Genomic DNA, 27,240 nt, shown 5'->3' with positions numbered 1-27,240 from the left:
TTATAAAAACCTATAGATTTCACAGAATAAAGACACATGTACCACCACTTGAAATGAAACTAAAAGTCCTTTTACTGCTAGTTGCTACAAAGTATGAACTATAAGTCAGATGACAGAATGCAAGCGGTAGATTATATTATGTGTTACAGAAGGCTTTAAAGGGTTAAGTGGAGATATGAATACTCTAAATATAAAAGGGTGAATTTGGCAGTTCAAGTCTCACTGGCCTAGCAAGCTAGACTGACTATGATTTCTGATACTGACTGAACATGTTCTGACTCAAGCTAAATATCAAACTGTAAAGCTGGGTTGTTTACTTTACTTCAGACCTTGAGTTTGTGTCCCTCCACTCGTCTGTGCATTAGTTATGAGGTATGACTGGTCACTCCTCTGCAGGCTACACTATTCAGGCTCATAGACTCGTTGAGTGAATGATTCACTGCTTCACTCATAACTTGTGTTGTTCTTAAACGAATCTGTGTTTTTAATGAGTTGGTTGGAGGAAAAGGTTCAAGACTCACTCAAAAAGACCTTCTGGTGTTGTTGTACCAAATATCAGCACATCTATGATCACCAGCTGTCAAGCCTGAGGTGTGCCAATATTTGGAACATCAGCACTCTTTCTTATGTGCTATTGCTTTAATATACAACCCACAAATACGACATGTCAAAATCTCATAGACGATTACATGTACAGTAGTCGCCTGATTGTAAGACGTTTACATTAAAAACATTAGCTCAATGAATGAAATGGGTTCTTTCTAGGCTTGATTGTGTTTAAGGGGTGCAGTCTAAAGTTTGCTCATGCTTAGTTTTTTTTTAAAAAACACATTATTTTTTGTACATAATTGACCTTTATTCCACACCGATCTGTCCCTTCTCTGAACATCTCGCCCCTCTCAAGCTCAAAATGTGCTCCGGTTGTTTTGTAAACAAGGACGTTCTCTATATTTCTTATCAATTTGAGCACAATTGAGACGCACAGAATATTAATGAAGCACGGCTCTTAGTGGTATGTTTGTTTGTTTGTTGTTTGTTGTATAACGCTTCTCATTGTTTTGTGAGAATAATTGTATGAATGTACCATTTTGTTGGAGCTGATCTGACGATCTGAATGAGAGAGAGAGAGAGAGAGAGAGAGATGCAGAGCAGGGCGATGCGAGGACCAGGATTGAGAACCGCTGCTTTAGAACATTGGTTTTGAAACTTTGGAATCCATTACAATCGTTCGAAGACAGAATCCTGATTCATATATGAACAGATTTTTACGCGCACCTCTAGTTTTCTCTTTCTCTTCTCTAAACTAAAGCAGCACAACATGGCCCCGCCCCCTTTGACCCAGGAAGAAGCTCGTTGTAGTCTCTTACCAGCTGTTTTTGTAGGCATTAAACTGCCAGGATTTTAAAAGATGATATCTCCGTTTGCATTGAACTTTCAGCGCTGCAACTTTGCAGATATTGTTTATGCTCAAACAGCAACACAACACACTAACTAACTTTAAAAAAGTGAAATCGCAATCAACCACCTCTTTAAACAATTGAAGTCCATCCCCATTATTCCAGCTCACCCCATTCCTCGCCCCAGACGTAGGCTGTCTGCAGCAGTCTGGTGGCTAGGTGATAGACTGCCCTCTGTTTGACAGTGGCGGGGTCACTATAATACTTGGCTGGTGGACAGGACAATAGAGACAGTGACAACAACTCTACAATATTATTCATGAGTCAAAAAGATTCAGAAAGAAACATACCCACAGCTTTTGGCTGATTTTAGCTGCGACAGTTTTGGCTTCCGGAGTAATGGTAAACTGATGGTAAAGTGGTCATCTCTGCTGCTCTTATACCTTCCCAAACATCTTCACTTATGCCACACATTTAACAAATGTAGTTTATAAAACTGAGTCCTCTGAGTGGCCTTGGCTAAGCTGGCATGTGTAGACACCCTCTCTGCATCAGACAGTCTGTGCAGGCGGTGGATGTGTTCATAGATCTCACTCAGTAACCTGGACACCACCCTGCAGTGTACATAAATACCTCTATGGTTAAATAGTCGGTATAAAAGAACAGGTTCATGTTTCATGTTTAACAAAGATGGTCAGTGTAAGATTTTAGCATATACATGCAAATATAGTTCACAGAGCTGAGCATCTAAAAGTTATTACCTGCTGTTTTCAAGTGAGGTATAATATAAACTGAGTCGTATGTCTCATATACTGTACTGTATATTGCCATTTTTCAGACCAAAGAAGAGCCCCTCATTTTGCAGCAGCTCCTGGGAACAGTTCAAAGAGAAGATTATTTAATTTATGACAGAACAACAGAATGAGAGAAGTCAGACAGATAACAGGTAATCACCTGTATGGTGTCCAGATATTTGTTGATAGTGAACACATCCAGCAGAGGTTCAAGTAGAGCGTAACCGCCGCTCCCTCTTAGTGAAGTTAAAGACCCCAAACATATTGTGCTCACTTCTGTTTACAACAGAATAGGGTTACTGAAATTCAGATACATACAAATTATGAGTATAGAGTCAACATAGTTTATTACAAAATTTAGGCATAGCTTTATGGGCAAAAAACCATAAAAATCTGTGCTTTTTTACATTCTTTGGTAAGTACTTAAATATGATAAGGTGTAACAGGGGTGAACTTGGGGAAGGGGATGTGTAGATCTGGCAGGTGTTCAAATTCTCTGTGGAGCTTTGAGTTGAATTCTTATCATATAAATATGTGGCGGATAACTTAAGAAAAGTCATGTCCTCTAATCTGTGATCTCTGTGGTTTACCACTAGCTCCAAGTTGCTTGCTGATATTGCATCAATCATCGCTGCTTGTGAAGATCACGTTCAGTGACTTAGGCTTTAAGAATATATATTGAGTTCTGAACAAACTCAACCCAGCTAGAATTATGTTGTTCTAAAAATGTTCTAAGAACATTACCATTGTTCTAACAATGTTTTTAGCGGGTAGTTTTATTTTTGTTCCCAGAACATTCTCTCAAAAGATAGGATAACGTTCTCTAAAAACATTCTAAAAGTGTTTATTAATAACAGTATTAGAACATTATCCCCTAACATTCTAAGATTTAAGCAGAGGTTTAGATGTTGATGTCTGTTTCAAAGTAATAGTTTGATTTGATGTCACCATAATGGTGATAAGTGTTGGCTTTAGTTGTGTAATTTGACACTTGACTTGGCAGTGTTGATCTTTAGCTGCTGTATTTTTATTGTAGCAAAAACAGCAATAGGACATGTGGATGACGCTGATTGCTTGCTGATGGATAAGACATCACCACATATGTGGTCTGGTTACATGGTTTCACCCAGTCTAATGTATGGTGTTAGTTGGTATTGTTTATTAAAGTGACTCAATGGGTCAACAGCCTGAGACCCAGCTAAATTTAAAGCAGATAATTTCAAGAATTCGAGAACAATTTTTTTGTCTTTGTCACACAAACATCAAGTTTCAGTGTATGACTCTCAACAATGGTGACATGCTTCATGCAGCAATGTATTCTGGGTACATCATACAAAACTCATCCATGGCACCCAGAATGCATTGCGGCATGAGATTCATACACTAATTCTTGAGGTCTTTGTGTAGCTAAGCATTCTGGGTTATAAAGAGGTTCATGAAAAAAGTAATTTAAAAAGAATAGACAAAAATATATATGATGTAAATCTGCAGGATCCTATGTGTTGCAACACATTTGCTATAGTCACTTGCAGTTAATTAATAGCATAGACTATACTCCAGATAAAACCAGTTTAACAGATTGTTACATGACAAAATATTTAACATCAGCAAGTAACCCACATTACCTGATGATGTTTTTAAATTCTCACCTTTTTCGCCGTAACAAATATAGTTACAGCAGTTGAACAAAAAGTAACATTGAAAAGAGTCATACTGTCTATGTACTGATCACCATAACGGTGACGTCAAACTAAACTATTAACCATCAACACCTCTGTTAATCTGTATAAGAACTTTTTTATATTTATGACAGAAATAGTCAATCTTGTTTATAATAAGTGAAATTGGTAATACTGTTTTTGAAGTTATTTACGCTGGAGTTTGACATCAAACAAAGGTTGGGTTTTCACTTTCAACCAACATTTGACTTCTGAGCCCCATCTAGTATGGTGGGAAGCGTTATAAGAATGTTAGAGGATAACGTTCTAACAATGTTATCAAAACACATTTTTTTAATGTTTTTGGAGAATGTTATCCTGCCTTTTAAAAGAACATTCTGGGAACTAAAATAAAACTTGCCGCTGAAAACATTCCCAGAACATGAAAAATGTCTAGCTGGGAAAGTACTTTAGTAGGGCAGATGCAGAAGCCAGGCAATAGTATCTACACACAGAGAACATTTAATTTGATATTGCTCAGTCACAGTTATAATATACGTCTTACATGTATAGTAGGTGTAATTATTGTATTTATAAATATACATTCATATCACTCATCTGAAACGGAACTGAGAAAGGCAAATGATTCACACTGACAAAAATAGCCTCTGAGATAATGTCTTTCTTGAGTATTTTTATGAGCACATTTAGGTGTAGTTCCTATACTACTACTTCTAATGTGACTTCTCTCGTACATCCAGAATCCTGAATCTAAAACTAAAACTTGAAAAAGAACACCTCCATCAGGACAGCGCTGAACTCTGGGACACAGAGCTGCTGTATGTGCTCCAGGCCCTTCGTCTCGTTGAAGTACTTCCTCAGAACTGCAGTCAATGTGACTGACTGCACATGGCTCAGTGGAAAGAAGCAGCTGTTATTCTGAATTAAATCAGATCAAGTTGTGTGCACAATCTCTAGCAATAGTTTTAACTTACAGACTGTACTTTGTAAGTCACCCAGCCCTGATTTATAGCCAGGATAGATGCAGTAAACATGTATGATACCGGGAAAGTCTCTGTGATAAGTGTGTAGAGTTCAGCTCCTTGTCCTTTCACATTAGATTTGTCATCATGTTATGCAGCTTGGTAATTACCTGTATTAAAATTCAGCACCATTTTGAATGTGTTTTACAAAGAATGTAGTCCCCTACTGCACGACACTTTCTCTGGGTAAAAACACATTATCTTTAAGTTAACCACTATTTGCTGAACACTATTTTATCTATTTCAAAAAAAAAAAAAAAAAAAAAAAAAACTGAAATGTGTATTATCTGTTGATAAAACTGTTGTCAGATCTTGTTTCAGTTATCATGTTGAGTTTATTTATTTATTTACTCAAAATCCTAAATTGATATGTATAAAATTATAACAACACAAATTGTAAGACATTATACGGTAGTTTAAAACACCTTTTGAACATTCACACTTTTCACTGTGCTACAGATTTTCTATTTCACAGATAAATCTAAGATATATTATCCTAAAATATCGTTATCAAAATCCTAAAATAACAATTAGTCTATCATTTAGTTGAGATTACTAATTTGCTGTCAACATTTGCTGTTGTGCCATCTAGTGGTTATATGTAGATACTGCAGCAAATGAACATTCACTTGGGAAGCGAATTCGACTCCTTTATGTCAAATTATACTTCGTTTACTCTAATAGTTAATATTAAACAAACATTAGGTACATAAATTGTTTATTTATAGTGCTTTTCCGATAATGTTTAAGTTATTCAAAGCCAAGCTGATTGTTCATAAAACGTAGCGTGCACAAACGTGCACTTTTACTCGATAAACTTTTGCATTTCTTTTGGAATATAACTATAATGTGTTCAGTGTTTGATTATACAACCGTTTTTAACGCATTTAAGTATTTTGGTACGTCTACTCCCCTCATGTGCAATCAGATTAAAGGTGCAATAGGAGATCTTGGAAAAGTCTATCATTAGCCTGATAGCACTGAAAGTGAATGTCCCACCCTCCCTGCAATCTCTGTCCAAAACCTCGCCCCCTGAACGGATTTATGCTCACAGACCAGGGGCCCATTTCACAAAGGAGGTTAAGTGAAAACTCTGAGTATGTTAAATGGTTAGTTCACTCAATAAACAAAATGATGTCATTAATGACTCACCCTCATGTCGTTCCAAACATGTAAGACCTCCGTTTATCTTCAGAACACAGTTTAAGATATTTTAGATTTAGTCTGAGAGCTCTCAGTCCCTCCATTGAAACTGTGTGCACTGTATACTGTCCATGTCCAGAAAGGTAAGAAAAACATCATCAAAGTAGTCCATGTGACATCAGAGGGTCAGTTAGGATTTTTTTGAAGCATCGAAAATCATTTTGGTCCAAAAATAGAAAAAACGACGACTTTATTCAGCATTGTCTTCTCTGCCGTGTCTGTTGTGTGAGAGAGTTAAAAACAAAGCAGTTTGTGATATCCGGTTCGTGAATGAATCATTCGATGTAACCGGATCTTCTTGAACCAGTTCACCAAATCGAACTGAATCGTTTTAAACGGTTCGCATCTCTAATAATCATTAATCCACAAATGACTTAAGCTGTTAACTTTTTTAATGTGGCTGACCCTCCCTCTGAGTTCAAACAAACCAATATCCCGGAGTAATGCATGCACTCAGACAGTACACTGACTGAACTGCTGTGAAGAGAGAACTGAAGATGAACACCGAGCCGAGCCAGATAATGAGTCAAGAACCATTTCTGTCAGACCCGTCTGATTCAAGAACCGAGGAGCTGATGATACTGATACCATTTTCTTCAACCGGTTTATTGAAACGAACTGTCCGAAAGAACTACTGGTGATCCGAGAACCAATGCAACCGGTTCTTGACTCGTGAACGAGTCAATGTTTCATTCATTATCTTGCTCGGCTCGGTGTTCATCTTTTAAAACTATCTCATTACCTTATCAGGATTCAAAACCGTGATCTTATAGTAATGTTTTCTAATTTGAGTGGCTCTGGTGGCTCATCTTTGCGTCTGTAAACCTAAAGATGGAGTTCCTCAACTGGAGGATCATAGCCTCTTGTTACAGCAGCTGGAATAATTAAACTTGTCATTTTGAAAACAAGGTCTTAAACGGTGCGTGATGTTAATAAGATATATGTAAGTGACTGAAATTAGATTATAGCCTATTTCAGTTTTAAATGTGCATTTGATGATACCAGATGCATGTAGATTTGTTTTTCTAAGAGAACAAGTTCTAAGTTACATTAAATTACTGTTTGAAGTTAAAAGAAGAACAACAACAACATTAACAAAAAAAAAATATTTCTTTCGATCGCATATATGACTGTACAGAAATTGAAATCTGCAGATAATGTTAAACACACTAAATATAACTCGCACGTAGTAATGCAATGTTGCAGTTGTTAACATGAACAATTTGAGAACAAAGTATAACAATAATCATGATTAGCACGGTTTGACCTGAACTTTGCGATCTATTCGGTATCTATTCACCATTGGTAGTGTGAGTTGTAAAAACTAATTCAGGTGGTCAGATCAAAATTGCAAGTCATGTAACTTGCTTGTTCAGACATTCATTTCTGTGAAACTTCTTATTTTGGACATACTTTCAAAACGCTGTGCCAAATCCCGATGCACAAACCACATAAAGAAAATAATACCTCAAATAACTGCAGTTGCAGGTTTCAAACTGAGATGGCGACAAAGACGCAAAACTTGTCCACTGAATCAGGAGACTGATTGGTTCTGTGTACAACACTGGCTGTGGGTTTTTTTTCATGATGTGATCGTAAACAAAAGCTTGACAACCACACTGTTAAGTTAAGTGATCCTACTTTATTATAATATTATTCTCACTGAATCTACAGTCTGGAGTCAGCATGAATGGCGATGAATGGATCCTCATCTGTGTTGCTGATGCTGAAGGTGGCGTGTCCATCAGCATCCACTGACACCTCTTTCCCTGTGCAACTGCCCGCACTTTTATCTCCAGAGATCACGTCACAGTATGTACCCTTGGGCAGGCCAGTGTTCAGCCTCACATTCAGAGCCCTGGCATATTAGTCAAATTAGTTAATGATGGCTAATTTGCATTATAACATGTGCATTATTCATGGATTAGAGTTGTAAGTTTCTCACCAATCATCATTGTTGATGACAATGAATCCTTTGCTGCCGCGGCTGAAGGCGATCTGATTATTACCGTTGTCCCACCAGTTGGAGAGAGGCTGGCCACTGACAACATTACGGTAAATCACCATATTCCTGTGGTGGGGAATAGAGCAAGAGAATTGCTGGGATTTGACACCGACTAAAGAAAGATGTGTCCAGCAGACCTTAAACTCACTCCTACCTGATTTGACGCCATCTGTGCTCACATATCCACTTGTCCCCACAAGTGGAGTCTGGGTTGATGGGGACTGGTTTAGTGGATCCATTGGCATTGCTTGGGGGGCCCATCCAGTCATTCTGATCCTGTGTGTTTATTTGAGCAAAACATTATTTATTCAGGTTTCCTGAACATTTAGCACACGCATAACTTCAGGAAAATGTGCTTGTCTTTATTCCAATAGTGCATGACTGCAGAAAAAATAATATTGAACATTGATAAAGCAACACATTTTGTTGGATAGTTTGTTTTGTTAAAAAAAAATGTATCAAATGAAAAGACACGCTGGCTCTAAACGATAAAATGAAATCACTATCCTCAAAATTCATAGATGGATCGTGTATAAATGTTAAATTTAATTTAGGGCTGGTAAACAATAATTTTTTTAATCGAATTAATTACATGATGTGGTTAATGAATCAAATTAATCATTAAGTCCTTGTTGTGTAAAGCATCAAACAGGCATTTCAAAAAGTAGGTTCAGCAAGAAATATTTAGTTTGATCAAATTTATTACATATAGCCTACCCTTTAGGACCATGTGAGTAAATGATGACAGAATTGTCATTTTTGGTTGGGTGAACTATAACTTTAATCATTTATTTTCTTAATTTTATTATTATTACTATGAAAATATTACATTATTTATTTAATGAAATTATACTCTAAATAATAAACTAAAACTGCTAGTAGGTGGTGGTAATGTCTTAATGATTAAGTCATCAAGTAATTTATTCATTCGTTTGATTCGTTCAAATGGCTGATTCATTCAGGATTGAAGTTAATGGTTCTTTATGAATGGTTCATTGAATCATTAGGTTTGTTTGACTTGAAGCAGGTCATCACCATCAGACCGATCGGTGTGTGACATCATCATTGCCATCAGACCGATCGGTATGTGACATCATCATTGCCATCAGACCGATCGGTATGTGACATCATCATTGCCATCAGACCGATCGGTATGTGACATCATCATCGCCATCAGAACGATCGGTGTGTGACATCGAGTATCACAAGAGCTTAGAGAGCAGACGACTCCTTGTGCTTCTGAATTGCTCTCGAGGTACTTTGATGTCAAATACCGATCGGTCTGTGGTTCAACGCACCAAATGGTTCACCAAATTCGTTCACCAAATTCGTTCAAAACATGAATTAAGAAATGTAATATCCCTGTGGGTTGCTCGGAGAAGAACAGTCACTGCTTTATCTTTATCTTCTGGTTGGCAAAATTGAGCGAAACAGATTTCAGACTTCAGATGCTCAGCGGTCTCTGATCGTCATTGACTCATTCTCCTTTTCATGGCTGGTCATAGATTTTAAATAGCAGACAGATCTGGACTGTTCGAGCACATTCACAATGTGTCTACACCACAACCACGCTGTTGTAGCACATGCAGAATGCGACCTGCCATTGTCTTGACAATATCCATGGTCTTTCCATGAAAGAGGTCATCTTTTTTTCAGATTTTCATCTGAGATGAGCTCGGGCAGAGAGGACCCCGTGGCCTCACTGCTGATGTATAGCTTTCATCTAGAGTAACAGAGATTCAGGTTGCATTTGTTGATGCTATTATTGTGCCTTTAGCGCCAACAATAGGGGTGTATTCTTCCCCAAATACCAAACATTTACATATTCTTAAGTTTGTATTATTAATATTAAACTGTTGATTTAATTACCTTGAACAAAACAAAGCTTAAAATTTTTTAAAAGTAATTATTAAAAAAGGAAAAACATTTACCTTTCCATTAACAAAATGTCGATCCCAAAGGTAGCTAGACATGACTCTGGTCACACCGTATGGATGAGCCAACATGAGCCCTGTAGCGATCTTGTAAAGCCTGCAAAGTTCACAATGTAAAACCCCACTCACAGTAGGAATAGTCATAGTAAAATATTTTACCTAGAGTCCCAGAATGTGAGAACAGAAGCTCCATCAGTGCCGTGTCCTCTCTGATTATCATGATTGTCCACAAACACCACAGCTCTATCAGAAGGCATGAAAGCCCAGCCCTCTCCCCAAGTCCTAAAACAATACACCTTTTACAACCCTTTCAGTAACCTTATTGAACATGATTTTAGGCCCAAGTGACACTTCGTTATTGATAATATCCAATCAACTACACCAAGTACAAAAGTGTAGATTAGCTTAACTTAAAAACAATCTTTGCAGTACTATTGACCATTTATACAAAAATATATGACCGCTCAATGCTGCATACTTGAGATAGCTTAGCTTTTCTTTGTTCCATTTACGGACGACTGTGCCCAGTTTCGTACTGTATTTGAACTCTGTCACTCTTCCAAGTTCAAAATATTCACTGGCTTTAATGGATTCTCCACCCAAGTCGATCACCTGAAAAAAGGGCATTCGTGTTAATGCTTTCAACAACCATTTTAGGTAACTCTTGTCTTGTCAGGAAGGTGAGACCTCTTGATAAATGAAGGGCTTGGTGCCAGGAGAAAACCAAGTGGTATTGAGGGTCTTGAGTCTGCCGTAGATGTTAGAAAGATCACCGGGCCACATGTGCTTACAAGCATCGACCCTGAATCCAGCCACACCCAGATCAATCAGTTTGTTCAGATATTCAGCTACCTTCCCTCTAACATAGTCTTTCTCCAGAGTCAAATCCAGGAGACTCACCAAGCGACAGTCCCTGACCTGTCAACATGAAATCAACAAGATGGTGTCAACAACAAGAACGGGTCATGAAGTGTTTACACAAAACAGTGTTAAAAGCACGGCTGCAAACAAGAACCTGGAAAATCTCATTGTAGTTTTCAATCTCTTCATTGGCAGTTTTGCATTTGTCATCATTGAAGTCCCACGATGAGTAGGGAACAGAAGGGAAGTCCTTCTTGTTGGCGTTGAAGTATGTCCCACAGCTGGAGTGAGTGCCCTCTCCACCAGAGGCTCCACACATGTGATTAATCACTGCATCCACATATATGTTCACCTACAGGAAGGAAAAATAGCACACAGGAGATGCTCCATAATTATTAAGCCACTTCATTTTTATTGTCATCATTTGGCTTTCGTTAAGGTACAATACTATAAGCCTAAGTTTTGCATCACCCCAACATTATTACAGCGTGTGACCATGTCCTTCAGCTCTTCCTCAGTTCCTGATCTGGAGCACAGGTTGTAGCTGATCGGTTGATACCTCTGCCACCAAGGATGCCAAGGACTGGACAATACAATACTCTCACTGGGAGGAGAGATCTATAAAATCAGACAACTGTTATTTTACAGTCGTTCTTGTTTTCTTACATTTTAACAACACTTCATAATTCAAAACCTTCTGTACATATCTAATCTGAAAACTCCAAACTTTACATTAATCATCCTCGTACTTAAAAATAGTGCAGGCGATTTTGTGCTGGATTCGAGAAGCATTGGAAACATACCTGAACTCCTCCGTAGCCATTTGGTGCCAGGTATCTCTCACATTCTTCTGCTATATCTGCCCACCGCCACTCAAACAGATGAACAATAGAGGTCCTGTTATGTTTCGTGTTTGGGTTGTGCTGGGCAAGACACAGTCCAACCAATGCAGCCACAATCAGGAGCTTCATTGTGCCTGTGTCCAAATGAAAAGAGTTTAGGGTGAGTGATCTCAGTGTCATAGACACCATCCAATTGCATGCTGAAAAGCCATCTACAGATCATCTACAGAGACTACATTGCATGGAAAGTGTTGTTGTTTGTGCAGTGCTTGAACCAACAGGCAATCTTGAACTGACTCACAATGTTCAAATTGTAAAGCATTGGTAATTATTAATTTTTGTAAATGGTAAAGGCAAATGTGTACTAAATGAGCATGTAATGTCTTTTGTTTCTCTAAAACACAAACACACACACACACAGAGAGAGAGAGAAACTTCACATGATAAATAATGTAAATTTTATTTGAAATGTACTTCCTTCAAAAATAAGATTAAATTATTGCTGAAGAATCTCTTCTATTCGAAATCTTGTTACACAGAAACTGACGTGATTTCCACTAGCTGTTGTTTATTTTTGTTTCGCAATATTAGTAGTTCTTGTCCTTGGCTTTTCTGAAATTGTGCCAAACTGTCATCTATAAAACTGTGTGCTGCCAATAACAGTTTACTGCCAGAACTGGTTATTTATTACAACGCAACAATTAAGTGAAGTTGTGTATGATTTTTTTTAATTATTATTATTATAATTATTATAAAAAAGCATCATTATAATTATTTGTAATTGTAATTAAATCATTTTATAATGAATTTGGATTTCAATTCAAATTCATTTAATTTGGAGATTAAAATGAATTGTCTGATTTGTAAAAGCTGTTTTATATGTTAATATGACTGATAGTAGTAACAAATCAATAATAATAAAAAAAACTTTCTGTCTAAGCTGAATTCACTTGAAATCAATTTTTTTATTCCAAAGTGCCATTTGTCCTTGCCCACAATAAAGTTAATATTTAAATTAAATGTTAAAGCAGGTATTAACAGGAATCGACCGGTTTTTTATTTATTTATTGCATGCAGCGTTAAATGCAATAAGCATAATAAAATGATAGTTTCAATTGAATTTTCCCTAAATGCATTTAAACATTTTTTAATTGTATTCGCATCATTATTAATACTGCATGATGAATTAAGCTAATTTCAGTGTGCTCGTGTGGTAATGCAGTTAATGTTTTCGCATTTTCATGTCACCATTCATTGCATAAGAACGAGTCTCTACGACTGCATTAATATAAGTGATTTTAGACAATCTGACTGCCACATAATACATGAATTTTTTATGGCAATTTTGAAATAAAAAGTAAAAAAAAAAAACTGTTAGTATAATATCAACAAATAGAATTACATTTAGCCTACTTAGTGATGATGGGAGAAACGAACCATTTCGAAGCTGGAAACACCACGCGCTGGTGACGCCTGCTGGTCAAAACTTTGTAAATGCAGCAAACGCATGCCAAACCATGACAGATTCTTACAAAACCAATGCAAATGCTTTGTTGAAAGTATAATATATTAAAAGCAATCAAAATAATAAAATATGATTTTGTATGATGTGCCTCTTTAAATAGGCTAATTATCATCAATTTACAAGTGCTTATTTTGTTTGTTTTATGGAGCGCTTGTTTAAAACAGGCCAGTAAGGAGACTATTGACTACTACTAATTCTGTTATTACACAAATGTCTTGTTAAAAATGTCTACAAATTGATAAAGCTGATCCGAGATCAGATCCGCTGGGTAGTTACGAAGCAGTTATGACGTAACGAAGCCTCGTTTGACGTTTACTGAAATGACGTGACTTTGGCATTTTGATACGCGCTCCGTTTCAAAACAAATGATTCGCTAAGGTTTCATAGCTTCACGAAGCAGTGTTTCAAAAGCGACCATCACTACATTTACCACCCATTTCTCTAATAAGGAGCCACACAGAATCGCCTGGTATCTCACGTGTAACAAGCTCGTGCGGAATCTTCTCCAACGGCTCGTGTCTCACACGGAGAGCTCAGCGCGCGACTCACTTCCGTTTCCAGTAATTTCCACGGGCAACGAAACCAGAGGCAGCAGTCGAGACTGAGGCTTCCAGAAGCGAGAGCTCACTCGAGGCGGCAGAACCCACGGCTTCGTTCATTTTCAGCAGAATATCTGTATTAAATCATCATGGCGAAGTGGGGAGAAGGAGACCCTCGCTGGATCGTGGAGGAGAGAGCGGATGCTACAAACGTCAACAACTGGCACTGGTGAGATTCACCGGCTCATCACTCTCTCACTCGACACATCGTGATGCTAACATGCTACAGCACACCCGCCTCTGACCCGAGCTGTCCTCTTTCAACCAGCTGTCGACCGGAGAAAATAAGAGCTAGGACTAACGCTACAGACAGCTCGCGGCAACCGAGACAGCTAAAGTTGATGTTGTTTTGGTGGTTGGTCTGTTTTATATCTATAGAGTAAAATGCTGATGTCTGGCTAGTGGTCTGTTAGCGTCAGCGCAAGTTTATTCATGCGACTGTTTCTATCACTTGACGGAAGTCTGGGTTTTGTTCGTTTATTAACCATGTTATTAACTCACTTGGGCTGTCAGTTGTCGTCGTCGGACAGTTGACATCATTTCCGCTCGTTCTGTCTCGGCTTCAGCAGCATGGACATTGAATACTGCCGAGAAAGAGTTCATCTGCTTTCTTAGAGCAAGTCACATGTTGGTTTATTGTGTTGTCGAGGATTTTGAAGGTAATTGTATCAGGTGAATCTGAAGGAACAACAGTTCATGGGGAAGCTGAAGCATTTAAACTATTATGTGTTTGCTCGGCAGCATCTCCATCCAAAATTAAATGTGTTTTAGAGTTGTCAAATACTACAGGATCTAGTTTAAACCATGACCAGCAAGACAGTCACACAAATCTATGGTTTGTCAGTTTTTAGGGTTTACGTCATGTAAAAGCTTTTTCTTTACTAAATGTCATGAACAAGGTGTTCCTCATTTAAACCGTTTTGCAAATGAACTGCGTTGAAATCTCAGGACATTTCAGTTCAGTTCAATTTTATTTATATAGCACATTAAAAAACAACCATGGTTGACCAAAGTGCTTAACAATGTCCAAAAAGTCACACACAAATAAGAAAAATACAGTAAAAACATCACATTGTCTCAACTCAGCACGAAATAAAAGCCAAGGAATACAGGTGTGTCTTAAGTAATGACTTAAAAATTCCAACAGTCTGAGCAGTTCTTATGTGTACAGGTAAACTATTCCACAAATTAGGTGCCACCACTGAAAAAGCTCGGTGACCTTTATTTTTCAACCTAGTTCTTGGTACATTGATGAGCACCCGATTGGACGACCTCAGTGTTTTAACAGGAGCGTGGACATGTAAATGCTCTGATAAATACACAGGCGACAAACCATTTAAAATCTCAGAGACAAACTAAAATCTTGAAATCAATCCTGAAGCGGACAGGAAGCCAGTGTAGTGCAGCTAAGACAGGGGTAATGTGCTCATACTTTTTAATCCCAGTTAAAAGCAGAGCTGCTGCATTTTGGACTAACTGTAATTGTTGAAGAGATGACTGAACCAAACCAACATATAAAGAGTTACAGTAGTCTAGTCTACATGTTATAAAAGCATGAATTACACTTTCAAACTTTTTACGTGGCAGTCTCAGTTGAAAGAAACTGGCTTTTACAACAGAATTAATCTGTTTTTTAAATTTAAAAGCACTGTCAAAAATCACACCAAGATTCTTGGTAAATGGACGAACATATAAACCTAAATTACCAAGAGCATCTACACAAGCACTTAAATCCCCAGGACGACCAAACACAACCATCTCAGTCTTATTTTCATTAAGACAAAGTTCTGATCCAGCCATATTTTTAAATCTCTCAGGCAATTAAGTAATGACAGAAATGATGCTTTGTCATTTGTTTTGACAGGCAAATAAATTTGTACATTATCTGCATAACAGTGGAAGGTGATATTGTGCTTTCTAAAAATATACCCCAAGGGGAGCATATACAAAGAAAACAACATAGGGCCCAATACTGAACCTTGGGGGACACCACAAAAAAGAGGGGCAGCAGATGACGAAAATTCACCAAGGTGAACCGAAAAATGTATATCTGTCAAATATGATTGAAACCATTTAAGGGCTATTAAACATTTGTTTTCTTGAAGACATTTGGATCGTAATTATTGCCTAATAATTTAGTCTGTTCTCTCTAAGGAATGATGCCTGACAAATAGAAATCTAAATCTTCTATCTGTATAGAACTTTTTTATTGTTTATACAGTTTACATTGTTGCATTGTCACAAAAGTTCAAATACATTTACGCTTCTTTTCAAATCTTGACAATTTACAGGAGCATCTCAAAAAATTAGAATGTCGTGGAAAAGTTTATTTATTTATTCCAGTAATTCAGCTCAAATTGTGAAACTCGTGTATTAAATACATTCAGTGCACACAGACTGAAGTAGTTTAAATCATTGGTTCTTTTAATTCTGGCTCACATTTAACAAAAACCCACCAATTCACCAAATTTCAACAAATTACAAAATCAATATCAATGCATATATGCCTTGGTTTATTAGGACCGAGAGGGACGCCACAAACTGGTCATCAGAGAAGCTGAAGGAGCTGCTCATGGGGTTGTGGGTGGAGGGTGAAGAAGGCAAGTGTGAGATCACAGAGGTCAGCAAGGTGGAGGGAGAAGCATCCATCAATAACCGCAAAGGGAAGCTTATATTCTTCTATGAGTGGGATCTGAAGGCCGACTGGAGAGGTGAGGAAAATGATTTGGATCAGGGAATGAATATGGCCAATTAATTATGTAACTAAATCAGTTATTTAGCTTTGGTGTGACTTAACTATTTACATGATTGTGTCTGTCTGTTTGTATAGGGACATCAAAATCAGGAATCCAATACAAGGGGAATATTGAAGTTCCAAACCTTTCAGATGAAAATGACATGGACGACCTTGATGTAAGTTACACAACTAATTTATATATTTTTACAAGCTGTGGCATCAGCAGACTCAAGGCTTTACAGAAGATTACTACTCTGCAGTGTATATTGTCACTTCATTTAAACACTATAGTATTGGAGAACCTAAAGCAGTGTTTCTTATTTTAATTCATTTGATCTCTTAACTGCTATTACTGAATATTGAATCCTGGAAATATGAGGAAGCATCATTTTAAAAGTGTGATTCCTGGACCTGGAAAATTAATGTTTTATCTTTCAACTTTACATCTTGAGCATTGTTATAACGAATATACACGTTTGTAGTTATTACAAGCTTTGGAATGTTTTATCGGGTAGAAATCATGAATATTTTTCTTTAAATCCTTTTCTGGCAAATCACAAACAACTGGAAAAGTCATGGGGCCTTTGGGTCAAAAAGGTTAAGAACCATTGATCTAAACAGCATCTGGAACAAAAGTGATTTGTTTGTTAGATGTGATTAGTTCAAGAGCCATGCTGAGTGAGTATATCTACTATGTAATATCTACTGTTTTTTGGGGACATTCACAGATCAGTGTAAGTCTTTGTAAAGATGAGCCTGAGACAGCGCTGCTTTCTCTGATGAGGAGTGAGGGAGTCAAAAAAATCCGTACGGCGCTAGCCAGCTACGTGGACTTCCTTAAAACAGGTAAATCTCACTTCGCCATGCATAAGAGTTGAAGAAGCATTGCTGCTACTGCATTGTCTGTTGGATGTGGATTGTTATAATCTGTTGTTATGTGTTGTAGAGTTCACACAGGGCATGATCCTGCCAACAGCCAATGGTGTGACGCAACAGCAGACGGCCCAGGCAACAACAAAGTCAAACGTAACCAAGGTGAGCCTCAAATTGTACTTCTAAATGTTACTATGAATCAATCGTGATCCCAAAGATATATTTGAACACTTGCGCCACATAGATAAGTTTGTTTTAAATACATTATCAAAGCTTAAAGCATCTGCAAACAAGTGATGATTCTAGTTTGCTCTAATTTTAACATTAAATCTATTGTCATCATTACCAATGCTGTCTTTGTACCGTCTTTCATTAAAATAAATGGCATTTGCTTTGATATTTGGTTATATTCTGTTGTATAACCCAGTGTGAAAATGTATTAAATAATTTATACATCCTTAAGTGTCCAGATATGTTTCAGAGCCACTGTTTTTTTTTTTGTCATTGGTAACGTTTGAAACAATCACTAATAATTTGTTGGAAAAGTGTGTGAACATTTTTGACTGGTGGGATTTCTTCAGTCATCAAAATTCTTATATATCTCAGACCAGCTATTTTAAACTCTGTTTCAACACATTCTAGGGTTACTATTAAGCATAAAAACCCTTATACAACAGCGATTGGAATACTGAAATAAAAGATGCTAAATAAAGCCATCAACGTACTTCAAAATTGTTACTTTATTGTAACATATTTAATAAATTGTTTTAATAGTGCTACCAGTATTACAACATCAATATTGCAACTCCTATGTAATTTTTCCGAAACCTGTCGAAGTACCAGCACAATAACACGCTCTGCAAAATATCCTCTAGTTATCGTTATCGACAAAATTATAGAAAATATTGAGATCATTTTTTGACATTATCACACACCCTTAACAGCAACTGACAAATGAGCTACTCTGCAAGTAACAAGCAGTTTTATTTTTAACAACAGATGGCAATAGAGAGACCAAAGTCCTGCAGGTCAGCATCAGTTCAAACTTATCATTTGCTTGTGGTGTTTTTTTTTTTTTCAGATTGGCTCATGTAGCGCTGCTCCTCCTCCTAACACAGGGGTAAAAATCCCCACCTGCAAGTTCTCAATAAAAGACACCTTCCTCACCTCACCAGAAGACCTTTACAGGGTCTTTCTCAATCAGGATGTGAGTCTTCTTGCTGCTGACAACCCATTATTTGTTAACTATAGTCTGGGCTCTTATTATTTAATGAGCAGATCATTTCTCATTAGTGATTACATTTGTTTGAGAGGGATGACAAATTGTGTGTTACAGATGGTGCAGGCTTTCACACGCAGCAGTGCTGTGGTTGAGGCTGAAAAGGGTGGAAAGTTTCGCCTTCTGGACGGAAACGTGAACGGAGAGTTCCAGGAGCTGGTGAGATTTTGGTTTCAAATCATATAAAGCATGATGACAGGAGACACTGTCCTTTAAATAAACAGCTCAGCTAAAATACGTACGTGAGTTATGATTTGATTTTTTAAACTGGGTTGATTTGACAGGTTCCTGAGCAGAAGATAGTCATGAAATGGAGGTTCAACTCATGGCCTTGTGGTAAGAGAAAACCAAATTGGCTCAAACTGCCGACAGCTGACAGTCCACACTGACATTCGACAAGTTTTACGACCAGATACATTTGTTCAGACAAGTTTAGCCAGTGTCCGTTATATATCTACATTGTCTGCTATAGAAATGATGTAAGCGTTGGATGCTAAAAGACAACAACTAAGCTATCCTTGTGGAAAGAATACACAAGGCTGTCAAAATTAGTGTGAGCATAAGCACAAAAACATAAAATTGTACTGACCCCAAACTTTGAATTCTAGTTCAATATATGGCCGAAGATCACTGTGGTTTAAAAAAAATTCTGATAATAATTTATGCATGTCCCATTTTATATATATATATATATATATATATATATATTTACAAGCTCTCTTTTTGTGACCGCTGACTTTGAGAGACATCTAGCCGATTGTCTCTGCTCATTGTTTCCCTCACTGTCTGTCCTTCCTTTTTATTTCAGAGCACTATGCAGCTGTGACATTGACTTTCACAGACAAGGGTAATGAGACGGAGTTAAAGATCGAGTGTCGGGCGGTTCCTGAGAATGAAGAGGAACGAACACGAGACGGCTGGCAGAGGTACTACTGCCACGCCATTAAACAGACTTTTGGCTACGGCGCACGACTCTGCTGAGCCCAGGACGAAGCGGCCTCTTCTTTTGTTTGTTTTATTGTTTTTATTTTTGTTCATTTTGCTCCACCTACAGGACAGGGGATCCGAATGCGACTCTACTGAACAGCAGGCATCACACTGCTCCATTATCACGTTCCTTTATTTGGAAGATTTTGATGTTTACAGTAAATAAAAAAAGATTGAACAATGAGAAAAGTAAGATGGAAAGATGAGTGGTGATATGAAATATGTTTATGTGTGTAATATAGTGTACTTATTTCAGCATGGTAACTATCTGACGGCACTCCTGTCCTGTTCTGTGAAAGGGTCACAGGGTTGAACGGTGCCTTTATGCATCAGGTGGTTTTTAATAAGTTAAGAGCCTTTTCTCAGAGTTGAGAAAACTTCGGATCTTCTTGAAAATGGTTTGGAGAAAGAACAATAAAGAGATATTTCAGACCAATTAATTAATTGTTTCTTTCTGATGGAAATAATCATTCATGTACATTTTTGTCATCACATCTAATAGTATTTTGAACATATGTGATTTTTACTCATTGCCTCATTACAAGCTGCAGGAAGCCTGTTTCTTTTGTCTCGGACAGACTGTATTAAAAAGAAAATCATGTTGAATGCACAGCTGGTCATTTTTAGATCACTGCTTTTCTATTTGCTTTGTTTTACTGTACTTCAGCCGTTATGGGGTTTGCCTGGTATTAGCTGCTGAAATGTTTGAAATGCCTGAAAAGGGAAGCACAGACCATTTTTAAGTCACTCAGTAACAGAGGAAACCGTTGTTTGTATTGTCCCAAAATACGATCCCAAAAAAGGTTTGAGTTTTATTTATTTTGTTGTATATTTTTTTGCATCACACTTTGTCACCAGACAAAGAGCATCATTTACTTAAAATAAAAGTACCTTTGAAACATCATCCTCGGTTTGTTTTATTCAGCCATTATTTTGCATTACCCTATAATAGATGCTTGGTTATTTTAAACATTTTTACTACATCTTGTATCACGGTAGTAAGGTTAGGAGTAGAAAATGCATATTTATACAATATTATGTAATACTGACATCTTAAAATATACCAAATGATCTTGTCATACAATATGCAGCTTAAAGAACCCTGTAATCTACTGTGAATGATAATAATAACAAAACCTGTGACCTGCATTTAAAGATGACACACACAAAAAAAAAACTATTTACATTTAACCATAACTAATATATAATCACATCTTAGAAAATCATGTTAGATTACAAACAGACAGTTCAATCTACAGTTTTAATTATGAATCCAACTGAAAGAAAATTAGTGGAGCTGCTCAAAATCACAAAATCTCTAATATAATAAACAAATGATATTCCTCTTTATCGGATTTTAAAACTCCCTGGAAAACTAGAAAACAAAAATGATATAATTAATTTCATGGTCAATCTTAATACCACAACAGAGCAATTTCACAAATTAAAAATCAAATATATCAGATGCTAAGAATAACAATAACACCCAACACACACACACAAAAAAAATGTTGGGTCTTCACAAACAATACTGCAGTTTTCAGCGAGAGATTGTTCGATCTTGTCAAACTTCAATAAGAATAAAAGGAAAACAATTAAATTCAAAGAATACTCGATTGATGTAGATAATACGTTAGTTTTACACAGGAATAAATCAGCAGAGATCTCACCTTTTCCAATGCCTGGTCAAGGTGAATGAGTTTCCAAGCAGATGAACAGCTCAGACTCCTGAGAAAGAAACAACATCAACAATATTGTCAGGATTAGAAAATACAAATAGCTCTGTGTCAGTGAAATCTTCAGTAACTTACACTGGATGAATCGCTGTTGATGACCACATCATTGGTGGCTTTCTGAGGCGGCTCCTCTCTCTCCGGGGACCTGGCTTTGATAGACACACTTTGCCACCGTTTCCTAAAGGAAGATCATTTCATTACAATCATTCCTTGTATGGAAAAAAAATAAAACCCTATTTGCAGTGCACCTGTGCATTTTGATCAATTATACTGTACCTGTGTGACTGCCATTTCCCCTTAGTTTTGCACTCTGATGTTGACGCAGTGGAGGCCTGATCTGCCAAATCCTTCAGGAAGTCAAACAGCTTCTCTGAATGAATGCACTGTTTCCTACAAAGACCACAGAAATAGATGAACAGGACACAACCTCACATAACTCACGCTGGACAATGCACAGGAATAGTGTTTTGAAGCTCACATGTGATTGATGGACATCACCCTGCTGTTCCTGGATTGGGTTATTTTACAGGTCATGGTGAGGAGGGATCTGAGGAATATCTCTAAAGCTTTAGCTAACACTGCAGTTCAGGAAGATAACAGCAGTGTAAAGTACTAAATTAATACTTTTTTCAATATGATGGATGGATAGATAGATAAGGTTGAATTAAGGTTAAACTAAGCAATGTGATTGGTCCTTGGAATGCTATTTCACTGATTTCAACCAATCACCTCGCTCTGTAGATATGAACTAAGGAATCGTTAGAACAAAAGAATCGAAGAGTCGAGGAAACGACTCTTTTGAAATCGACTTCTCTCTTCTATTTAAATATTATAAATATAATGTTTTAATGCTAAAATCTATATATGTTGATGATCCTGGTGGTGCAAAAACAGGCTAGACATTTTATAATGAAGCCCCGAGGGACTTGTTGACACGCTTCATAAGAATCGACTCGTAAATGACTCTTGACTACACATGACTCTCCCCCAGCCTTCACCACTGAGTGTTTTGAAAGGATACATATGATGACTGGCACAGCTGTAGCGATTCGTCCAACCTCTGTATCCTTCTGCATAATTTTCTTGACGCGTCCCTGGCCATAAGGCGAAAAGGAGGGTGTCAGTGGCGCTCATTCGAGCAGCAGGGTCGGAGCTTCACACAATGCTCATTTAACTACGAAAACGAAGAAATACTCACGGGTGGAAAGCGAACATTATATTTTCTCTTCTGTCCGGGCATTTTGAACTCTCATATAAGCGTATTCGGCTTACATTTTTAATCATTTTACAGTTTAGAGTGCGGAGCGCCATTTGTTTACTTTTCACAGGAAGTATTGAATGAGAAATGAATGGGGAAGGAGCGAACGTGGGGTCGAGCTCCACAAAGGTTACGCCCCTGTCACGTGCGGCGGGAAATTTGTAAACATTCCACTTCCATTTTTCATCCACGTGTTCATTTTATTACTGAATTGCCGATCTGATGAATCTGACCTTAAATGTAGTCTGGATGCTTAATTCTCACTTCTAATGCATGCAAATCATCAGTAAAGTATCAAGCGCCTCTGTATCAGGGGTTCCCTTATAGAGTTGGTTTCTCAACATCATGTATGGGTGGAAACCCTTTCTCTCCGAGATGCTGAAGCCTGACTGAATCACTCTGTTGCTCTGCAATAGCCAACAGTAGTGTTTGAGCATTAGCCTGATTTTGGCCTCAGCCGCTATATGTGATGTTGGGTGCCAGTTTACCTCAGAATCGTTCTCCTTCACTTAGAGATGCTGTTTTCAAGAAGCCTCTTATCATTCACTGTCGTAGGTACACTCTTCTGTGGAAGGTGTCTAGATTCCCATCCCCTGAAGAGTTCCAGTGAGTATAACATTTTCATATTGTATTGATAAGCTGTCCGTTCACTTCTTCACCTGTGCCACTAAGACGTGGAGACGGGAGGCATGGCAGCTTGGGACAGAAATTTAGGTGATGGGTTTGCGACGTCTCAATTCCTGTGTCCCCCTTGTTCACCTAAACCTCCAGTGTCTCCTTCAGAATGAATATTCAGTGGCTTTCTCCACACAGAGGCAGTGCTACCTGAGTTTATCTACCCTCCAGTATGCAAGGCACTAAGGACTTTGGTAGCAAGCCGTTTGTGAAGAGCATGGAGGGGTTTCAATCGCTCACTAATTCGCAGGATATCAGAAGCCCCTTGCCTTTGTGCAGTTGCCAAGCATGTACAGAACACAGAAGTCCCAATCACTTACTTATTCACTCAACAGCAGGAGCCCCTTGCCTCAAAGCAATGGTTAGCCGTGTGCAGAGTTCAGGACATTGTAGTCGCTCACTCGTCAAAGTTGTCAGTGGGAAGAAGGTTAACTTTCCAACATGACAATAAATCAAAGCACACAGTGGTTGAAGGAGAGAAGGGTGAATATCCTTGCATGGCTTATTCAGAGCCCAGACTTAAACTCCACTAAAAATCTGTCCACAGACGGTCAGCATCAAATTTAACTGAACTTGATGAACGGGCAAAAAAAGCAAAGTTAGTGAAAGTGATATATCCCAACAGAGAGGCTGTTCAACAAAATACTGACACAAAGAGGCTATACTTTTTCCAACTCCAACTGATTTTTTTTTCTCTCATTGGTGTTATTTCTTAAAGGGGTGTGGGGGGGGGTCTGTTCTATACCCACTGATTCTTGCAATGGTCTGATCATCCCTGAACACTTTCGCAAGGTTGACTGGATATCAAGTCAAGCTGAGCTTTATTGTCATTGAGCTACATGTGTGGACATAAAGTGAAACAAAATGTCGTACCTCACAGGACCACGGTGCTACATAAATACAGACATACAACAATTAAATAAAACTGTATAAACCTTTACACAACTAACCTACTGACAGATTTGGACTATAAATATACTATATATATATATATATATATGTTTATCTATAAATAAACTAAAAGAATACAAACTGTACGAATGCTTCACATAAATACTGTACCTATACACAACTAACCCACTGACAGATTTTGACTATGTATATACTATATACAAATGTTTACCTATAAAGAGACTAAAAATTATAGACTATATGAATGCTTCACATAATACTGTACACATGCAAAGAGAAACAAAGTCAAGCAGCTGGCTGGGGAATAGTGCAAGATGATTTATAGTGCATGAGCATGTAAACATTCACATATTACTGAGTCTTTTTGGGATTGTGTACACACAAACATGTGTGTGAAAAGTATCTAGTGCACATAGAGTAGAGTGTGTGTGTGCGTTGTGTGGGGTTTCAGAGGAGGGTGGGTGAATTCAGGGCTCTCACAGCCTGAGGGAAAAGCTGTTGAGCAGTCTGACAGATCGGGCTCTGATGCTCCTGTACTGTCTTCCTGATGGTAGGAGCTGGAAGAGACTGTGGGAGGGATGGGTGATGGTCATGATACTGTTGGCTTTGATGAATCATCGTGTGAGGAAAATGTCCAGGATGGAGGGGAGAGGGGCACCGATGATCTTTGCAGCTGTATTCACTGTCTGCTGGAGGGTCTTGTGGTCTGCTGCACTACAGTTCCTGTACCAGACAGTGATGCAGCTGTTCAGCACGCTCTCAGTGGTTCCTCTGTAGAAAGTGGTGCGGATGGGTGGAGGGAGAAAGTGTAGGTGCTGTTGTTCCTTCTTGGAGAGTGACATTGTGTTGGTGGTCCAGGTGAGATCCTCTGTGATGTACACCGCCAGGAATTTAGTGCTGCTGACTCTCTCTACAGTCGAGCTGTTGATGGTCAGTGGGGGGTGGTCAATGGAGTTTCTACTAAAGTCCATCACAACCTTCATTGTCTTCTCCACATTGAGGGACAGATTGTTAGTGCCACACCATTCAGCCAGCTGTCCCACTTCCTCTCTCTAGTGCGTTTCATGTTGTACGAGGTGTTGTGGCCGACACGGACTGACTTGAGGTCTTCCAGTTAGAAAGTCCAGGATCCAGTTACAGAGGGAATTGTTAAGGCCCAGCAGGTTTAGATTCTTAATGAGCTGTTGTGGGATTGTTGTGTTGAATGCTGAGCTGAAGTCGAGGAACATCATTCTAACACAGGAGTCTTTATTTTCTAGGTGGGTAAGAGCCAGGTGTTGGGTGGAGGAAACTGCATCTGTAGATCGGTTTGGATGATATGCAAACTGGAGCGGATGGAGTGTGTTGGGGAGGCTTGTTTTAATGTTGTGCATGACTAAACTCTCAAAGCACTTCATCATGATTGGAGTCAGTGCTATAGGACGGTACTCGTTTAGACAGGACACAGGTTTTTGGTACCGTTATGATTGTTGTGGATCTGAAACATGCAGGGATGACTTCCTGGCTCAGCGAGGTGTTGAAGATATCTGTTAGGACTTCTGTCAGCTGTGCAGCACAGTCTTTCAGTACACGTCCAGGTATGTCGTCAGGACCCGCAGCCTTGCATGGGTTAATCCTTGATAGGGTCTTCCTTACATCGGCTGGAGACAGACAGAGCACCTGGTCTTTGGGAGGTATGGACAGTTTTTGTGCAGGTGTGTCATCTGCATTTCAAACTGTGCATAAAAGTGGTTGAGTTATGGGACATTATCACATATTGCCTCTTTTTCACTGCATGTTGTGTCTGTGCAGGAGGAGAAGGCAGTGGCGGACCTAGAGTTCAAATGTTAGTCAACAGGAATTTATTTCTCTTATTTTTTATCATCTGATTAACCAGCGGTTGGAGCAAAAGATCTAACATTTATTCATACAGTGAATATTGTAAATGTTGTTCAGGAAACCTAAAACCTCAACTAACTGCGAAGCTACCAACTTTTGAGTTAAGACTGGAGTGAGAATTGTTCAAGAATAATTAACAAGCTTGTGATTAAACATACATGTTATTTTTTCTAAACTAATACAGGGAACCCTGTTGTTAAAGTTAAAGGTAATTGATTTGTATTCAAGTTCATGCAATTCTTATGTTATATCTATTGTATTAACTACATTTAAAAAGGGTATACAAATTTAAAAATAAAACACAAAACACTCATTGAGTGATTACATGAGACAGACACTAATCATTCAGTAAGATGTACAGTAGTGTATCATAAATAATGCACTCTTGCTTCTCATAAACTGAGGCAAAGCAGGAGCTCAGATGAACCGTCACCCCAACAAAGAGCTTCAAAACGGTAATTATCGTTTGAAATGTTTTATAAAAATAACAGAATTTGAATGATGAGACTTTGTTTCCTATTATCAAAAGTAACCTGCTCTGTTTTGTCTGTCACACATGCGACCTGAATCCGGATGTTGTCCACGTTCACATCGAAAAGACGAGTGTAAACGCGCTTCTTATCCGATCAGCATGCCTGAATTTATTTTTTAAACATTTTATTTAAATTAAAGTTAATTTTATTTACAGTAGCGATTATTATTGTTTAAGTTTTAGATATTAACTCTGTTTGTAGACCTGCAAAAATGTTTAGGGTTTTGAGTGAATTTTTATCAGATGCCAGATCCATAGACAGTAAAAGATCCCAGTTTGTTTAATGTTTTATGTTGTGCAGTGAAAAAAAAAACAAAAAACATATGACCAGCAGATGGCAGAGTAACCCCAGCGGTTTAAAATATTTGCAGCAAGTCATACTGCTCTTGTCTGGTGCAAACTGAGGACAGGGCACTTACTTTTCTTTTTTTTTTTTGACGTTTATTAAATGTTTAGAATATTCATATATTTAAATATTCAGAAAAGGTCTCGTCCTTTTTGTAAAACACAGT

The 27,240-nt window shown here is 38.0% G+C and overlaps 3 protein-coding genes across 4 annotated transcripts; 1 reads left to right on the top strand and 2 right to left on the bottom strand.

Annotated features, from left to right (window-relative positions):
* Positions 1–7,717: 7,717 nt before the first annotated feature.
* On the bottom strand, positions 7,718–11,935 carry LOC127933383 (alpha-amylase). The gene is made up of 10 exons (XM_052530363.1): positions 11,699–11,935; positions 11,367–11,513; positions 11,050–11,247; positions 10,722–10,952; positions 10,513–10,646; positions 10,194–10,316; positions 10,032–10,131; positions 8,255–8,376; positions 8,041–8,166; positions 7,718–7,953 (listed from the first exon to the last, which is right to left on the bottom strand). The coding sequence occupies exons 1-10, from the start codon at positions 11,924–11,926 to the stop codon at positions 7,764–7,766; spliced, it is 1,599 nt and encodes a 532-aa protein (XP_052386323.1). The 5' UTR covers positions 11,927–11,935; the 3' UTR covers positions 7,718–7,763.
* A 1,593-nt stretch (positions 11,936–13,528) lies between these two features.
* On the top strand, positions 13,529–20,641 carry LOC127933384 (activator of 90 kDa heat shock protein ATPase homolog 1-like). The gene is made up of 9 exons (XM_052530364.1): positions 13,529–14,030; positions 16,382–16,572; positions 16,692–16,774; positions 17,327–17,444; positions 17,545–17,633; positions 18,553–18,678; positions 18,808–18,909; positions 19,035–19,086; positions 19,559–20,641. The coding sequence occupies exons 1-9, from the start codon at positions 13,951–13,953 to the stop codon at positions 19,729–19,731; spliced, it is 1,014 nt and encodes a 337-aa protein (XP_052386324.1). The 5' UTR covers positions 13,529–13,950; the 3' UTR covers positions 19,732–20,641.
* Positions 20,639–23,343, bottom strand: LOC127933385 (dr1-associated corepressor). 2 transcript variants are annotated; one of them, XM_052530366.1, is made up of 7 exons: positions 22,672–23,343; positions 22,495–22,567; positions 21,952–22,045; positions 21,750–21,863; positions 21,549–21,651; positions 21,408–21,465; positions 20,639–21,112 (listed from the first exon to the last, which is right to left on the bottom strand). In XM_052530366.1, the coding sequence occupies exons 1-6, from the start codon at positions 22,711–22,713 to the stop codon at positions 21,424–21,426; spliced, it is 468 nt and encodes a 155-aa protein (XP_052386326.1). In that variant the 5' UTR covers positions 22,714–23,343; the 3' UTR covers positions 20,639–21,112; positions 21,408–21,423. The 2 variants fall into 2 exon arrangements, with proteins under 2 accessions (XP_052386326.1, XP_052386325.1); XM_052530365.1 differs by having other exon boundaries at positions 20,639–21,306; positions 22,672–23,341.
* Positions 23,344–27,240: the final 3,897 nt, after the last annotated feature.

Source organism: Carassius gibelio, chromosome A17 (genome assembly GCF_023724105.1).
Source record: "Carassius gibelio isolate Cgi1373 ecotype wild population from Czech Republic chromosome A17, carGib1.2-hapl.c, whole genome shotgun sequence".
In the NCBI taxonomy this organism is placed as follows: domain Eukaryota; kingdom Metazoa; phylum Chordata; class Actinopteri; order Cypriniformes; family Cyprinidae; genus Carassius; species Carassius gibelio.
The sequence above is the reverse complement of the archived record's forward strand: the minus strand, read 5'-3'. Positions and strand labels throughout refer to the sequence as shown.

Excerpts from the sequence above, each read along its gene's own strand:
- LOC127933383 (XM_052530363.1), bottom strand. The coding sequence starts at position 11,926 with ATGGTGTCTATGACACTGAGATCACTCACCCTAAACTCTTTTCATTTG. Across the intron at positions 10,953-11,049 it reads ACTACAATGAGATTTTCCAG|GTCAGGGACTGTCGCTTGGT; the intron begins GTTCTTGTTTGC and ends TCATGTTGACAG. Across the intron at positions 10,317-10,512 it reads GAAAAGCTAAGCTATCTCAA|GACTTGGGGAGAGGGCTGGG; the intron begins GTATGCAGCATT and ends GTATTGTTTTAG.
- LOC127933384 (XM_052530364.1), top strand. The coding sequence starts at position 13,951 with ATGGCGAAGTGGGGAGAAGGAGACCCTCGCTGGATCGTGGAGGAGAGA. Across the intron at positions 16,775-17,326 it reads ATGACATGGACGACCTTGAT|ATCAGTGTAAGTCTTTGTAA; the intron begins GTAAGTTACACA and ends GGACATTCACAG. Across the intron at positions 18,679-18,807 it reads GGGTCTTTCTCAATCAGGAT|ATGGTGCAGGCTTTCACACG; the intron begins GTGAGTCTTCTT and ends TGTGTGTTACAG.
- LOC127933385 (XM_052530366.1), bottom strand. The coding sequence starts at position 22,713 with ATGCCCGGACAGAAGAGAAAATATAATGTTCGCTTTCCACCC. Across the intron at positions 22,568-22,671 it reads ATAATGTTCGCTTTCCACCC|GGACGCGTCAAGAAAATTAT; the intron begins GTGAGTATTTCT and ends CCTTATGGCCAG. Across the intron at positions 21,864-21,951 it reads GTGATGTCCATCAATCACAT|GAAACAGTGCATTCATTCAG; the intron begins GTGAGCTTCAAA and ends TGGTCTTTGTAG.